The sequence below is a fragment of the Thermobia domestica genome, chromosome 18, assembly GCF_964235325.1.
Source record: "Thermobia domestica chromosome 18, izTheDome1.hap1.1, whole genome shotgun sequence".
NCBI lineage: Eukaryota > Metazoa > Arthropoda > Insecta > Zygentoma > Lepismatidae > Thermobia > Thermobia domestica.
The window spans coordinates 70,654,025-70,671,693 of record NC_137471.1 but is presented as its reverse complement, the minus strand read 5'-3'; the positions used below and the strand labels follow the sequence as shown (position 1 = coordinate 70,671,693).

Below are 17,669 nucleotides of genomic sequence, written 5' to 3'. Positions count from 1 at the left end.
AAGCATGTAATAAATGACACTAGCATTGAAGTATACCCTCATCAAGCATGTAATAAATGACACTAGCATTGAAGTATACCCTCATCAAGCATGTAATAAATGACAATAGCATTGAAGTATACCCTCATCAAGCATGTAATAAATGACAATAGCATTGAAGTATACCCTCATCAAGCATGTAATAAATGACACTAGCAAGACGACAGTGCACGGTGTGGTTATTGATTATCAAGATTTTGATTATATCTTATAACTTTAACTTTTCTAGGAGCCGCGATGGTTCGGTGGTAGATCGTTCACCTCTGGTTCGATTCCAGCTTGCGCCAAGTGAGCATTGTGGTGGACAAACACCGTGTGCGTGAATTTTCTCAGGCTTATCCCGTTTCAACCCTCTTTCTTCATTCCAACATTTCATTCATTTTTTCGCATCACCGTCTCCCTTAAGCTTCGGTGCATAAACATTAAACTAAATTTTTCATTTCATTTTTTTTAAATTCTAATTTTTCTTTAATATTATTCAAAGATGACTTATAACAGTCGGATAGACACCAATCAGAACAAAATGACAAATTCTCATCCGTAATTTTTCGAGAAAAACTAATCTTGTGACTGAGTGTGTCGTTCGTTCCCAAAGAATAATTGATAGTTTTTATTCGTATCTCAACGAAATAGCTTTAAAACAGATGCTAAATTGATTTTCTTCTAATTATTTCCTATTTGAAATCAACTGAATTTGAGTTTTTTTTACAATATTCCAGATGGTATCTGGCAGCTTGTGCTAATGAAATTTACAGTATTCATATAATAGAGAAATTCTAATTACGTTTTTTCGCAATTATGTATTTTCGCAGATCTTGCGTAGTATCATGAGGAAGTTTTAACATGTACACTGGGAGAAAATTTGTGTAGAAATTAAGGAATGTATTGTCACAAATGGGTTCTACTCTCCATTAAATTTAGTTCATATTTTATATAATGAGCGTTGTCAGTTTAATACAATATTTTTCGATGTTATAGTAAAATGTGCAAAATATTTGTTTATCGTAGACTTATGTACATTTTTTTTTTCTCCTCAAGGTTGCGGATGAGCAACCTACTGAGAAACCTTCGCAAGATGAGGTTCCGCCTCCAGCTTCTGAACTAGTCATTCAACCTGAGGTTGCACCAGAAACTGAGAAGAAACCAGTGACCGAGCAAGGTAAGACATTAAATTATCTTTTTCCATATTGTTTCGGAGAACATGTCTTATTAATACGGTTGCCAGATATTTAAAATCAGACAGGACATAATCTCCTCACCGCTAAAACTTTCCTCGATCACCTGTATTTATGTAGTAATTCCTATTATATTATATAAGGAGAAATTGTATATATTTGGGTATCCAGAATATAGCAGGTATAGTAACACTTGAGCTGCTTCGATTTGAGCCTTATTCCTTAAAAACTTGCTATAGAGTGTAGCACACAAACATGTTTGAAATTCACTGTAATCACTTTGTGTCTATAATATGTACAAATTTGAAGTTCTGCTGTCACTGTATCAACATGGAATTTATTTCTAGCATCTTGCCACAGAAATTTCATTTTTCAAAATACTTTGACATTCAGCATTGCAGTTGAACCCGGAGAAAATGAAAGAAGCTATTATAATGAGGAGAAGCTATTACATTACGAAGGTTGTGGAGTAAGTCGTGGTATCCGAGTAATATTTCGAAAATCGAAGGCTGTATTAAAAATGCTACATACAACTGAAAGAATTATTTTACCCATAATGGATATTTTTTAGTAGGAACCACGAAAGAGAACCTAGGCAACCCTGTAACATACATATATATTAATGCACATGTTACAAAAACTTCTCATTATGGTAACCCTTCAAAATAGTAATGTCAACCTAGTAATTTTTAACGATATGCAAATATGAACGGAAAATGCAGACTGCGGAAGGAAGCCTGACACCAGTACTTTCCCTCTGGTCAAAAGAAGGCTCTGTGTTGTACTGGATGAGCACGGAAGAGCTGGGAAAACAATTGAAGCAGTCGTGGTGTAAAGTGACTAGTGACTAGTGATAGTGACTAGTGGCATAGCGATCGTACACCGAAGTGGCCGTTCTCCGGGGAAGACATGCGAGTGGGTGTCAAAGGAATAATACTCTGCCATATCGAACTGTCGCAAGATGGGTAGCAGCCTTTCAGCGAGGACGCCAAGCAAGCAGCGACATACAACGGTCAGATCGGCCTGTAAGTGTGCAGACTAGTGTGCTACCTGCTGTGTTGCAACATTTGTTGGGGAACAAGAAACGATGGACGCTGTGTGTATTAGAGACGGAGACTGGGATTGAGAAGCACACCATAAAATTTCGAAAGAAGACCTGGACCTACGTAAAGTTGAATCGAAATGGGTTCCATATGCCTTCAAGGAGGTTTGGGCACGATATGCAGTTTGTTCCGTTTCTCATCTACAGCGCTATGAGAATGAACACAAATCATTGTCTTTCCAAGATCGTCGCTATAGATGAATTCTGGACCAGGACGTATGAACCTGAGTTGAAATCGCAGTCTCCAGAGTGGTGACATCCAGGATCATCACGTGGGCAGAACCCTCGCCCACACGATTGATGATGATTATGGCATATGACACAAGGAGAGTACGCGTGTCATTCATTCCTCATGGCACTACAGTCATATTAGCGTATTAGAAAGACTTACTACAGTGACATTTTCGACGTAGCGTTAGGGAGAAGCATCCTCATCTACTGTATAATACAATCCTATTGCACGATAATGCAAAGCCATATAAGGCAGCTTATGTACGGGACCTACTGCGCTGATGGGGATGGGAAGAGTTGGAACACCTAGCGTATTCACCGGATTTGTCACCGTGTGATTTTGCTCTCATCCCCAAGGTAAAGAAACCACTGCGTAGTAGACGATATGCGACCCACGTGGATATTGAGAATGCTGTGTATCAACAGATCAACTATTTCAGACATGGTGCAGAGGATGGTATTCGACGTCTCCCACATCGATGGCAGCGTGTTGTGGACAATGCGGAAGATTATTTTGAAAGTTTGTTGTAATGAGACAGGATTCTGTAACATGGACGGCACCGTGGTGTGTGGTACATTATTTTGCGGGTTTATCATGAGTTTTTTTTTTTTTTAACATGTGCGTTAATACATATGTATGTTACAGGATTATTATTTTTTTTTTTTCCATGATTCCTACCAACAAAATATCCCCTTTCAGTTGTACATAACACATTTTTAATACATCCTTCAATTGTCGAAATATTATTGGGTTGCCATGACTTACTCCCCATCCCTTGTATTTTGTAGTAGTTTTGAAGTTTGTGGAGCATTCCTTAAATGAGTCTACACTTTTTTCTTCGTTTGACGTAACTTACATTAACTTCTCAGATAACTGTATTTTCTTAACCAAACTATGTTCTTCATAGAATTTATCCAGTTTACCAGTAAGATCCTCAGTTTTTAACAGGAACTATTTTTAAGCCACAAAAGGAGAATAAAAGGTGTCCGGTTTACTTACGGAGAACATCAATTTTGCTCTTTCAAAATTGGACATTCTGGCAACCATGCGGATTAGTATAGTTTCAATATATGGCATTCTGCTTTCCTTGCCGAACCACTTTCCAGGTTCTTCTAACGTTAATTAGTCTTAAAATTGGCCATAGACATTCTCAAATATTCTTCCATAAATAAATTCTAAATTATGTTTACATTCCTGTTTTCTACATTATTACACTGACTGCCGTTTGAGTATAAGACAACTATTCAAGCTTCTTACATTAATTGTGTGTTCTTCCATGAACAAACTCGACAGATACTCACCTTGTTCTGATTCCTTTTGGGTTTACTTACAATAGTTTTTATAGTGGCTTACATTAACTATATTTTCTTTCGTATTTTCCGCCCATTAGAATAACGTTCCACATTGGAACTGCAACTGACGCATGCCTATTTCTCAGTTTCCTTTAGCAATACAACAAAATCTTAGGAAGATATTTCTACCTAAATCAAAATAGAGTGAAAAATACTGCAGTAATTTTGATATTAGAAACTGCTTTTATAGTATTCACTATTGGTAGTGTCTGTGGTTTCCTTAACAACAATACAATAGTGATAATATTGATTCAAAAATCATAGATTGAGGAAGAAACATACTTCTGTTGTTTTGGTGTCTCTAGTAAATTTAAGAAAATGTAGGATTCTAGTGAATTGTACGCATAGGAAGAATAATTTTATAGAAAATAATTGAACGATATATTAGTACCCCTTTTCCCTATAACGATGCATATTTAAATTAATATTATTGAATAATTTGAATTAATATTGATTAATTATATATATCTATATATGTAATATGTATCAGAAATACATTTCGGATGGTGCAGTCGTTATTTGTGCGAGAAATTTAAACCTTCCTTGCCATTTTGGATACATATTTTAAAGTAGTATGATAAAGCTCAGCCGGAGTCAAGTGCTAATTACGTTTCAAAATTCATTTCAAACGGTTCAGCTGTTTTTCTTTGCTGATGAGATATGGTCGAAGTCATGGTTATGTATTGAGAGAAAAATTAGAGACATTGCTTTATGTAAGGCAGGAAAGAAATCGTGGCCCAACCGGAAATCGAACGGAGCCCTTCCGGTTGGTATGTAAACTCGAGTAATTGTCTGTAATAATAAAGGTGTTTATTATAGGAGGAATAAGTAGAACATATGTTTAGAAGAACTTATTTTGAAATAAGATAATACACTTCGGTAGCTGGACATAATTGACAAGATGGCATTATACCGTATTTATTTCTCATTACTTCTCGTTTTGCTTCTCACTTTTTGAGCCTTTTAACTTACTGGTACGATAAACCGAAGATCGGTGTTAGATTTCCATTTCAGTCTCTTAGTTTTTTATTTTGTTAGTCATGGATTCGCACCTGTGGAGAATATGTTGTAAGGAAAATTCTCTAGATTCGTTTCACTTGATCATATAATAAACGTAGGTTAAATTACTTTCCTACTTTTAGGTAACCACAATGTGTCATCGCATTTTAAAGCAAAATTTTGTATTTTTTATTCTTCTGGATATGTTCCTACCTTTTATATTTAAAGTGATATTCTCAAGCGTGCTGTTTAAAATCACCCTCCCGGCGGAGCTCATGTGGTTCGGATTCCACGTTAATCAGTATGTCCCGTCTCATATAACCTCGCTGCTGAAAGGGACGTTAAACTAAAAAAAAAAAAAATAAATAATTAAATTCACCCTGTAGATGCGGTTAATATGTAACAAAAAAAATCATAAAAGGAGTTGTAAATGAGAAGGTTTTTTTTTTTTTTTTTTTTTTAGTTCGGTTTATTAGTGCTGGAAATATACAGATTTTATCAAAATAATGAACACCTTAAGAAAATGCTACGTACCTTCATAGTACAGTGTGTAATCAACGTTAGCCTAGGGAAGAGCTCTGATTCGCCGTGGAATTGAAGGATATAAATCATGAATACTTTCCATAGAAATGTTGTGCCATTCGTTAGCAGTACACAGCTTAGTTTCATCAGCAGATTGTGAGTTCCAAAACTCACCACAGATATTCAATAATGTGGGAATCTGGGATTTGGGTGGATCAGGGGAAGCGTTCTAGTTCATCTTTATATTCATGAAACCGTACTGCAACAGCTCCAGCAGTGGGAATTGGTGCATTGTCATTTTAGAAAATCATTAGCCGTAAACATCTGGAACTGGGATGTACGTATGGTCACATAATCACTGGCAGTACGACGTCCTGTGAGCGTAATAACAGGACCCATGGAACATCTGGAAATTGAGTCAAACAGCATAACAGAGCGACCGGGATGTTTCACGGTAGGGAGGAATCGGTTTGGAGCGTAAAGGTTCTTTGGATGTCTCGTATACATAAACACAATGAAACATCTGTTTTCAATAATATTTACATAATTTTAAACCTTACATATTTAGCTACTTTCCTGCATAATTATCACTTCGGTCGATGCATTTTCGAAGGCGCTGTAGCAGTGTTTTTATGCCCACATACCAGCTTGCCGCCATGTTTTTCGAGGAAGTGTTGAACCTAATTTTTCACATCATCGTTGCTCAAGCGCGTTCCGGCCAAATGTTCTTTCAAGTTAACAAATGCTAGTCACTGGTTTGCTCAACTATCGGAAATCAACAGACTCTCCCTCCTCTTCTTCATCGTAAATTTCAGTACGACCAGCTGCCAACTCCCCGCACCACTTGCGGACGTTTTTGACATCCTTGAATGACTCGCCATATACTTCCGTCAATATTGAAATGTTTTTCGGTAGCCAATAAATAGTCGGGATAAGCCTTTCTCCAATTTATTATAAAAATAAGTTTTTGTAATGAATTTACAAAGTTTATTTGTATCCTTAGCACACAGCAGTGGCTTTGGATATGTAAGGTTCAGTTAGGTTTGTACAGAAACCCCTTTGCTCGTGGCAGGCTCGGGAGGCAGGTTGTAATTAGGATATCTCCTTTTGCGCAGGGCTGCCTCCAGAGATAGGATTTGATTAGGAACTCCCTCGTCCAAAGTAGAGTGACCGCAGGAGTAGGTGTTGTAGATTAATTGATCAGTCAAGAACTGATACCTTGGTCCTTTTGTAGTCCACTTTTATGGGTGTCCTCTGGAAGGTTCGTCCATCTTTGGTTTCCTCCGGACCGGTTTCGTATCCTCCTGTTTCCTGTGCCTTTTGCGTTCAAAAACCGAATAGCTGCGCGAACTTTAGCGCAGAGCCAGAGCTCTATTATGAACAACCAAGCAAAGATTGAGCGAAGGAATAGAGGAAACAACAAATAGTTTTTACCAACAGCCGCACAGACAGTTTCCTTGCGTCTCCAGCGGTTTGGAGATCTTACTATTAGGAATACCCTCGTGGTTGTCGCGTACATCTAACATATTGATCACTTTAGGCACACTTGCACCAACTAACCGCGCACTCATAATTCAAGAGATCTTGCATCACCATCGGCTGTCGCGTCAACACACATTTCCGTTTTACCCCATCTGACGTAAGTACAACGATCACATAACACATATGATACTTGGTACTTACTCATTAAATGTTTCAGGTGTCTGCAAACTAAAAACCTATATTGCTTTGGGTTTGTAAAGGTCTGTAATATTCTGAAATTTCATTTTCAGAATCAAGAAAAGAGGCACCAGTTGATGTTGAATCCAACAAAGAAAATGTGGCCTTTGATGAACTGGGAGGTAAGTACAATTTGATTATTAATCTCCAGAAGCAGTAAATATGTACCTGCTTATGCCTAACACAAGTGTGTTGATCTACTCTGAAAGTATTGCGGATGAGCTTGTGAAGAATAACATACGCAGTTTTTCAAACCACTATTTTTCATTGCCGCCTATTAATATTTTAAAAATCATTTTGGGTAAAGAAAGCACGCTTTTCTTGTTAATTTTTCGTGACTCACAATATCAGGGTAATCTTTTTTCACTTACAACAATGAAATGGGTTGTTAATTTTTAAAAGAAAATAATTTTCTACACAGTCAACAAGTAATAAGTTTCGAAAGAAAGAAAAAAAAGTTCAATATTGATAAATGTGAATCATGGTTTTATGTTGTAGATACTTTTCAGTTTTAAACAAAACAGTCTTAGAATGAATCGCGTATAATTTGAATAAATTCTAATAAGATGAATAGGATACCAAAGTGTATAAAAGTGAGTCTTAGCCCTGCAGTGTTCCGGTACACAACACAACTGTATTTATTACACTGCAACGAAAGCAGGTTAACATTCATAGTATATTGAATGGGCTCCTCGAATTATTGGACTGTCTGCAGCCCCCTTTCTTCCAGTTCCTCGATTTCATCTCATGTCCTTAGAGACAGAAGTCAGTCACTGCCATTTCCGCCTCCTGGTGATTGGTAAAGCATCGTGATTTCAGGAAGTGCACCATGGACCGGAACAGGTAGTAATTCGAAGGAAAAAGGCGAGAATTATACACCAGGTGTGGCATCAGTTCAATGCCATTAAGTTCCTGCTTTTTCGTTTTTTTCGAGCTGAGACATTTTGCCAAATTTCTATGCCGCGTCGGGCACACGTGACAGACATTCTTAAAAAAAAATAAATTAAAAAGTCACTTCATATATCGTAACTGTCACTTTACGTGAACAAATACGATAAAAAAAATAATAAATTTATTAGAAGGAAATGGAAACTTGTGGTGGTAATGGTTTCTGAATGGAAGGAATTCTCGGCAGTCAACGTGTTAAAATTTTACTTCAGTAGTTGCTGCAAGATATATGATGAATAACTCATGTATACAGTCTTGTATTACGAAGTAGTAGTTTTATTTAGTTTGTGCGCTGTGCGCTGACCATTGAAGAATTCTCTCTCTCTCTCTCTCTCTTTCTCTCTTTCTCTCTCTCTCTTTCTCTTTCTCTCTCTCTCTCTTTCTCTCTCTCTCTCTCTCTCTCTCTCTTCTAGTTGATTTTGTATTACACAAACCTACATACTCCTTTCTCTACTATAATGCTGGTTTAATAGAGTTCGCTACAAAATACAGACGTTGAAGTTGTAGGCTTTAAACTGATAGTATACCTAACATTCAGGTACGTTATATATATATATATATATATATATATATATATATATATATATATATATATATATATATATATATATATATACTGTAGTTGATACAATGCTGTTGTTAATTGCTCGAACTGGAGAAACGGTATTCCACTATTTTATAACTATATATATATATATAGTTACATTTTGCGTACTATTGTTTTTTTCTTTCTTTTCAGTTGTATAGAATTCTATCCTGTAACTAGAAATAAAAGAAATAGTAAAAAACTGTTCCCATACATTTTGGCTTTCTTCTAACACTTAGTCATACTATTTAGCATCACGTTACAATAATTATTATAGCATAGAATATAAAAATGCTATCAAGAAGGATACATTTATTCTTTGTATATGTATAAAATATTGTTCGATTTTGTTTTGCTGTAAACTCTGTATTTCGAGCCTACGTTCATTGTTGAGGAGGCTATCCACCCGCTCTAAACGACCTTTCTGGATCTGCTAGTGGCGCTGACACAGAACTGAAAAAAAACCTTACTTCTCGAAAGTGTAACGAACTGGGCTTTGTAGAAAAAGTGCAACACAGTTTATATAGTCTTATCAATTATATTAATTGTCCTTACTAGAGTAAAATTGGGATGAAATTCTTAACAATTGTAATTCCCTTATTCAGATGGTCTAAAACTATAACAAACTCCGTTTCTTGGGCAAAATTTAAAAAAAAGCACATACTGAAACTGATTTAAAATTCAACTACTTCTCTAACACAAGATAAGATTCCTGTTTGAGTTTAACAGATTTTATCTAGATTATGTAGCTACTACCTAAATTATCATGTATATTAACAGTTGTTTATATTTCTCCAAAACCTACATTTTCTATTTACGTCTTATTGATTTTAAAGTGTTCAGTAAAATAACATTAAGTTTTTTTTCCTCTTATGCTTTGATGTCCAGTTAGATAATTTCGAGGTCTCCTTACTGTTGATTCTCTTACCTATTCTTGGTTCTCACCTAAATGATTTTCACTTGTGTGTGTGTTCCTCTCCTGTGTCAGTTTCCCCTGTGCGGTTAATAATCACTATATACACACACACCACTTTCACTAAACACTACATTTTTCTATAATACACTTAAGTGTCATGTCGTTAAAGCACGTTCACTGATATATTTCTTTTTAATTGATTATGGCTGTATTTGTTAATGTAGCTGTATTATTCATTGATCTCGGTTCATCCTGCACATCAGAAACGGACTGTGAGTATCGGCATGAGGCCCAGGATTCACTCGGAGCACTTAGTGTGGGCCCTGGTCAGTTGTCCCGCCGCCGCGTACACCCGGACCGAAAGTTGCACGCTATAGTAACCGAATCACAAAGTGGCTTCGAGATTCCCGAGTTTTCATGTCTCAATTTGGGATATTATTTTATGTAGTTGTTCTATTACATTGTAATGTAAATTTTTCTCACGGCTCCAAATGACACTCATTCGATCCACCATCGCATCACAGACACGCTCCCAGTTCCTTACCAGTCAAAAGACCGAGAATGCTCTAGGCACTCACACACCATGTAATGATATGAATGAAGGAAATGGTGGAATGAAGAAAGTTGAGAAAACTGAACCCCGAGGAAATCCATGTACACGTTGTTTTTTCATTATGAAGCTCACTTGGCGGGAACCGGTATCAAACTAGAAATTCCACGTACCAGAGGTGATCGCTCTACCACTGAGTCACCACAACCCCAAATAGTACGTGTTAACCTTTTGGGGCCCAGTCCATTTTTTCGCTATGTAAAATGCTTGGTGTCCAGTTGATTTTTCGAAAAAATGCAGTTTTATAGTTATTTTCAAATGTTTGTATCTCTTTCCCTTATTGATTTAGATAAATCAGGTCACACAGTTATGCACCAAGTCTAAGGGAGACTATGATAATGAGATGGATGATAATAGTGGAATGAAGAAAGTAGGAGGAAACGGAAGAACTCAGAGAAAACTCAGGTACACCACTTGGCGTTAACTGGGGCTGAATTAGGGAGGGACCACACTCACCAGAGGTGAGAGCTCTACCATTGAGCCACCTCGACCCCCAGAGCGGAAGAGTTATTCATAATAGATATAACTTGTGCTCATTGACTTATGCATCGCTTCAGGGGGTCGGAAAATTGAAAATTTCAGTATTGTGAAGAAAATATAGGATTTACCTCCAGCAAAGTATATATGAAACGGTGACATAAAGCGCCTTAAGACTTTTATTGAAACCTTTCCAGCTGTTAGCTTTTATGTCTTTCAGGCCCGCGTGCCCAGAAAAAGGCGGATACTCCGAGAATACTCTACAAAAAGGGGAATTAACAAACCTTAAATCTAGGTAGATGTAAATAAGTCAGTAGTTTATTGGTAGACTTTTCACCTGACAGTTGGAGTGCTTTTTACTTTTAAGTCAATTTCGCTTATTTACAAGTGACGTTGGGGCGTACCTGGACCTACCCAGCAAATTCAATAGACTCATGCTCAGATGAGTTAACTATCAGACTGTTTTATCTCAATAATAGTCCGTGCTCATCAACACCTCGAACTCATTTCGAATTTCATCTGAACGTAGATACCACGACATGCCATACTTTCACTAGACACTTCAATACTCGAGGTATAAAAATCAATGATTTCTTAAACCAAAAATCACGATATATATGATATGAGGATCATATCATATATATCATATATATATGATATATATGATATGAGAAAATGTTAGGGCACAGCGAAAACTGCGACAACGAGGTACCATTTTGCTTCTTAACAAAACAACTTTCACTATAAAATGATAAAGCAGCGCCAAGAGCAGGAGGGGAGAGCGGACATAAGGTAAAATATATTCTTTTGGTCCTAGCTTGCGGTAACAAATACATCTGCAACACACTTGATAAGATTCTCCTGCGTTCTCATTATGCGCTTTTTCATCCCTCATTTTCCTCCGCTTTCTTCCACACCCCGTAAAAGCAGGGACGCTTCTTAAATGTGATAGACATACCAGATTCTTAGAAACAGAATTTGCTTTGAAAAACTTGCATATACAACTTCGAAAATCGATTGTGTAGCATGGCTTTTCTTTTTAAGGAAAACCTCAATTTCCCTGCCCTCACTCTTCTAAAGATTTTTTTTTTCGCGAAACAACAAAAGCAGTTACAGTAAATGTGACCAATAGCATGAAGTCCGATAGAAAAATATGAATGATATGAATGCAATATATATATTTAGTCCCAAAGAATTGGCATGGGAGTAACAGTTCATGGTTATTTGAGGTCCAAGAGTTTAAAGCTAATCTTAGATTTTATATATATATATATATATATATATATATATATATATATATATATATACACACTCACCTGACAAAAAATTAGTCACCCCTCAAGAATTCGTGAACAGCAGTAATTAATAGCGTGTAACATCACCTCTGGCTTTGATAACCGCCTGGATTCGGTTTGGAAGCGAGTCTACAAGGTTTTGTAGGTATGTCACATCCAGTTGAAGCCACTCGTTCAGGATTTGATCGCGCAAATCCGCCAAACTGCGTGGATGCCGATTTCGGCGTTTTACCCGCTGTTCCAACATGTCCCACAGATTCTCGATGGGGTCAAGTCTGATGACTTCGTAGGCCAATCTAGATGGAAGAGGGTTCGGGAGTGTTCATCATACCACGCACAAATTGTTCCAGCCCTATGAACGTTGCTGTTGTTGTCTTGAAAAATAGGAGTCTCCACAGCATACTCATCATGAAGATGTTGACTGAAAGGCAACACTTGCTCATCCAGAATGTTCAAATACACATGCTGGTTCATTGTAGTGGTGACCTCAGTAAATGGGTCCAATTCATGATAAGAAAAACACCCCCAAAACATCACAGACCCATCTCCACATGCCCTTGCACACATTCAAAATGAAAGGTTTCATGTGGCCTTCGGTGCACTCGACGACGTGCGTCATTGGAATACAAGCAAAAACGTGATTCGTCAGACCACATTACCTTCCGCCAGTCAGCTACTGTCCACGTTTGGTGATTTCCGGCCCATTGAAGACGCGCAGCTTTATGTGCCTGTGTGAGCAATGGCCCCTTTCGAGGTGCCAGACTCCAAATTACAAGGGAGCTTGGCTTTTATATTTAAGAACCACTGGTCCGTTTATAATAATGATATTACATTACTTATGTCCTTTACATTTTGATCGCCCCTCGTATGTATCTTCATTAAATTTCATATATATAGATACATTTATAATCTTTCATTCCATTAATATTTATCTTTTATTACAAAAACGTCGTCGCTTAATAATATAATTAATGAAGGGTGCGAAGTCAAAATCGTAAGAGGCAAATTACTTTTTAAAACATAAATCACAATGATTAACAGTTTCAATCATTATTAAAACGGTGATGTTAAGGAAAAAAAATGTTTGATCTTTCCAGGGCGCATTATATAATAACTACGTTAGATGACATTTTAAAATATACATTGTATCAATAAGGCGTCAGAATACAGAAGAATCTTATTCGAGTAATATATAAGGTAGCGCATAAAGACAGTCGTCGAATAATTAGCTTAATAGAATGAACCTTATACTTAACATAATCTTTGACAACAAATTTTCAACACAAATCCATATAATATAAATAACCTTTGCTTTTAATCAATTATGAATCGAATTATAATTCTTCACATTAACAAGAGAGAATTAAAATCATTTGAAAATTATCATTGGTTAATGAGAATTAAAGAAAATTAAATTGAATAAAAATAAGATAAATGTTCATGAGAATCTATAGCTGATATGGGTTTAACCCTTACTTCATCAACTGTAGTCAGCTTAAATTCGTACTTGCATATGATTCTAATAAAGTACATTGTACTGCACAATCGTTATTATGTTCCACATTATTTTGTACATGTATTGCGTCATGACTTTGATTTTGATACGAAGTGCCATCTCTTGCACTACGGTTATGTCTATCCATAGGATTTATAACATTCCTAGAATTTCGCCATGTATTTTGACTGTTTTTAAGTCTACTTCGATTAAGTGATCTGACATAATTGTTGTCACGATTGGTTAGGTTAGGTTGATTCCCAACATATCTTTGCCTATTTTGCTCGTTTCGATTGCTTAAATTCACTCGATTTAGGTTGTGTTCGGTATTGTTCACATTACGGATATTTAGATTACGAACAGGTACAAGGTGATCTGAATTGTTTTTAATTTTACCTACTCCCGCTTGATGATTCAGAGCATGGTATTGAGTTTCATAACATTGGACAAGCATTAATAGGTGATTAAAACTCATACACTGTGTAGAAAACAGGATCTGTTGTAGTTTAAACGGTAGCAAATTTCGAATTGATGCAATCACCCTAGATTCCGATTGCAGTGGATTTACGACTTTTAGTTCGTTATATGTATTTACAACAAAATCAACAACAGATTTGTGCAAACGAGGATTGAAAGGTTGGTTTCTAATCGTGGCATCTCTGTTTGCAAGCAAAAAGTCATTTTCGTAATTTGCAATCAGCGCTGCTTTGAATTCCTCATATGTATTGACGTGATCTCGTACTGCTTTAAACCATAAAGAACATGGTGGGAGTAATAAATGAGGGATTAGTTTCATATATTGCGATTTATCTATACACATTATATTGTACTCATCCTGAAATTTTTCTAGGAAAGAAGTAGCATTTTCGTTACATTTACCACTGAACTTACTCATAGCACGTATTTCACTCATCTTTACACTTAACTTTACCTTTCTTCCACCATTCCGTGTTCGTGTTGAGTGACAATTCCTACCTACTGCGTGATGTGTAGTTCCACCATCTCTTTTCCGCCCATCTGTATTCCTTGGATGAATTCCTTCCAAAATAATGTCCTCATCGGATGGATTACTTAGAAGATGAGATAATGTGAGGTCCACGTTGATCTGCTACGGGTGAATGCGAGGTCATCTCTTGTGAACAAGGGAACTCCAAATGATCATTAACCATGTTGTTGTGGTATGCGTTGTCCTTAATCTGTAGCGTTCTGATTTCCTCTTGTAAGGTAGATATCAACTGAGTATTCGCACGTATTTGGTTAGAATTATCCGTGACCTGAATCTTTTGTTGCCGTACAGAAGATTCTATTACTTCCAAATCCTTTTTTACACAGTTGACTTCTTGAATTACATGGTTGTAATTATCCTGGCAATCTTCAGATACTCTTCTTAGCTTTTCATCGAACTGTGATGTGATGTCTCTCACCGCCTGGATAACAGAGTGTTTTGTCTCTTCAGATGTCTGCTCCAATCGTCTACTTAATTCCTCATACTGTTTACTGGATTCCTCGGATTTCTGCTCCAATCGTCTATTTAATTCCTCATACTGTCTACTGGATTCCTCGGATTTCTGCTCCAATTGTCTACTTAATTCCTCATACTGTTTGCTGGATTCCTCGGATTTCTGCTGCATCGTCTGCTTTAATTCGTTGGACATCTGAGCCAAATTTTGTTCTTGTCGCTGTAAAGCCATTAAGATTTTGTCTTCAAATGTCAACACTTCAGGTACAACAGGAGCTGTATTTTGTTCGTCGTTACCACTGTCACCAGTTTCTTTCTCCATTGCCTCACCGATCATAATTTTTCTTGTGATTATTCTACCACTTCTAAGTATAGTTAAGTTCGTAGTCATGAACCTTATTACTGAAGTAAATTCACCCCTTACTTTGTACTTCAGGATATGAATTTACAAAGTTCCCGGGTTCCGGCACCAAAAATTTTACAACGACTCACCAAAGGTAGTCGTCAACCTGGTTCGGCTAATAATATAAGTAAATCTTTAGTGGCAGTAATTGTTTACACATTAAAATATCTTCAGTAATTATATCCACTAGTATTCTCACCTTTTCTATCGAAATTACAAGTCGATGATGAGTATTAAATAATTTATTAGTTGATTCTCTTTTAAAGTATTTTCACACAAACTGTCGTGCAAACATACATGTTGATTAGGTATCTATAAACAACTACATAGCAACCAATTATACAATAATGTATATTTCTTACATATATTAAAAACATTCTTCTTTTGTTATTTTTTAATTAGCATTATATCAAGTATAGTGCTTGTATAGAAGCACTTTCTGCCCAAGATACAGATAATTATTAAACGATACAAAGTATCTCGTTGTAAAATGTTCAATGCATGCAGTTCCCGTCGTAATGTTCTTTCGCTAACAGGTTGGGATGGACCTGCATTCACTGTCTGCAGCAATTCCTGTCGGGTTTGGAACCGATTTTCATTCACAAGCCGAGAAACGCGTCTCCGGTCTCTTTCAGTCATGATCTTCTTCCGACCACAATTCTGACGCCGTGTTTCGTGGCCACGTGTATGACACCACTGCTTGTACACGCGTTGAACAGTTCGCTGCGAAACACGAACAAATGCATCAACTTCCCTCACCATATGGCCATGAGCACGGCCAAACACGATTGCCCCTTTTTGCCACTCTGTTATATCGTTACTTTTACCCATTTTGACGGACACTGTACACTTGCAACACACTTGTCTCACTGACTGAAGGTGCCTTATGGTTCCGTTAGAGGCAGTGCGCGCACAGTTGTGCACGTGACTCGACTGCTGCGCCATCTGTACAGGCTTTACGATTCATCTCTTCTGCACAAGGGTGACTAATATAATATGTATGTATGTATGTATGTATGTATATGTAAATTCCAGAACATTTTAAAGAAACACAATCACAAATACAAGACTTATTTCAGCTGACAGTTGGAGTGCTTTGTAATTTTCAGATTGGATTTTGAAATCTCTTAAAACTTTTAAAGCTAGAAGAACAAATATTGTTTAAATAGATGTTGAAATAAATACATATAAAAGCGTCCCGAATAGTAACTCAAAGCGTTGTTTCCTTAAAATGCATTGTGATTAGTCAAAATAATCATCTATTTATTTTGAACCTATATTTTCTAAAGGAAGGGAACGACTTTCACAAACAACTTACAGGTACGAGAACTGGCTGCTATAGAGCAGTTCAGTATTACTACACGAACATCTCAAATGTAATTTCCGAGCATTGCTCACGTAACTTTTGTTGTTCATTACGCAGAGCGCCTCTATAATACTGGCACTGTAATATCAGTAGCAAAAGTTGGTAATTGACACTTATTACCAGAACCACGTGTTTTAAGGTCTATGCAACTCTCTCGTGAGTTCCTCTCTTTTTACTCTTTATTTTTCTCACTTTTTTTTATTTATTTTTCTTAGTTTTTCTATGACCTTTGTTTAATTTCTTTACACATATGTTCGAGCTCTTTTTCTTCTTTGGTTCGATCCCAGCTCGCGCCAAGTGAACTTTGTGGTGAACAAACACCATGTGCGTGTGTTTTTTCGGGGTTCTCCCGTTTCTTATGACTTCATTCCACCATGTTCATTTCTTATCTTCACCGTCCCCTTTAGCCTACCCGGCATAACCATGGGACGTAAACCTTAGATTTCATTTAATTTTTCTTTTTCTTTACTGTTTTCCTTATATGTGTGTTTGTTTAAAAATTCATATATCTGATCATTATATTGACATTTCTTTTACGAGTAGTGTGTGTGAGGCATTGGTGCTTTCATGATTGGAATCGCTGACGTTCTCAGTAACCCTTCTAGTAATCAATAAGTTTTTATTCCTTCTTATTTTCTACTTTTAAAAAACAAACAAGGCTTCAAGGAAAGCCGAGAGTTTGATAGTGCAAAGATTCTATAGGAATCAAAATTTTCCACATGTGAACAGTAGTACTACATAAATTCGTTGTTGTCTGCAGATGTAGCATATTTTTATATAAACAGTAAATTGTATTAATGGCTTACCTTTAAGGCTGAGCTCAATAAAGCAAGAGGGAGTAAGCAGTACTGCAAAAGAGTAGTTTTTTTTTTGGGGGGGGGGGGATTGTGAATTAAGAATAAACGGAGTACCTTCTGTTACTGCTATCGGTGATTTTAATAGAGCTTCGCTATAAGTTTGTGCTGTTTAATTCT

The 17,669-nt window shown here is 36.7% G+C and overlaps 1 protein-coding gene across 1 annotated transcript in view; it reads left to right on the top strand.

Annotated features, from left to right (window-relative positions):
* LOC145676066 (uncharacterized) overlaps positions 1 to 17,669 on the top strand; it is a 57,020-nt gene that overhangs the window by 28,790 nt on the left and 10,561 nt on the right. The window contains exons 6-7 of the mRNA XM_081746931.1: positions 1,078 to 1,198; positions 7,194 to 7,262. Of these exons, the coding sequence (XP_081603057.1) occupies positions 1,078 to 1,198; positions 7,194 to 7,262 (190 nt within the window). The remainder of the gene's footprint in view (positions 1 to 1,077; positions 1,199 to 7,193; positions 7,263 to 17,669) is intronic.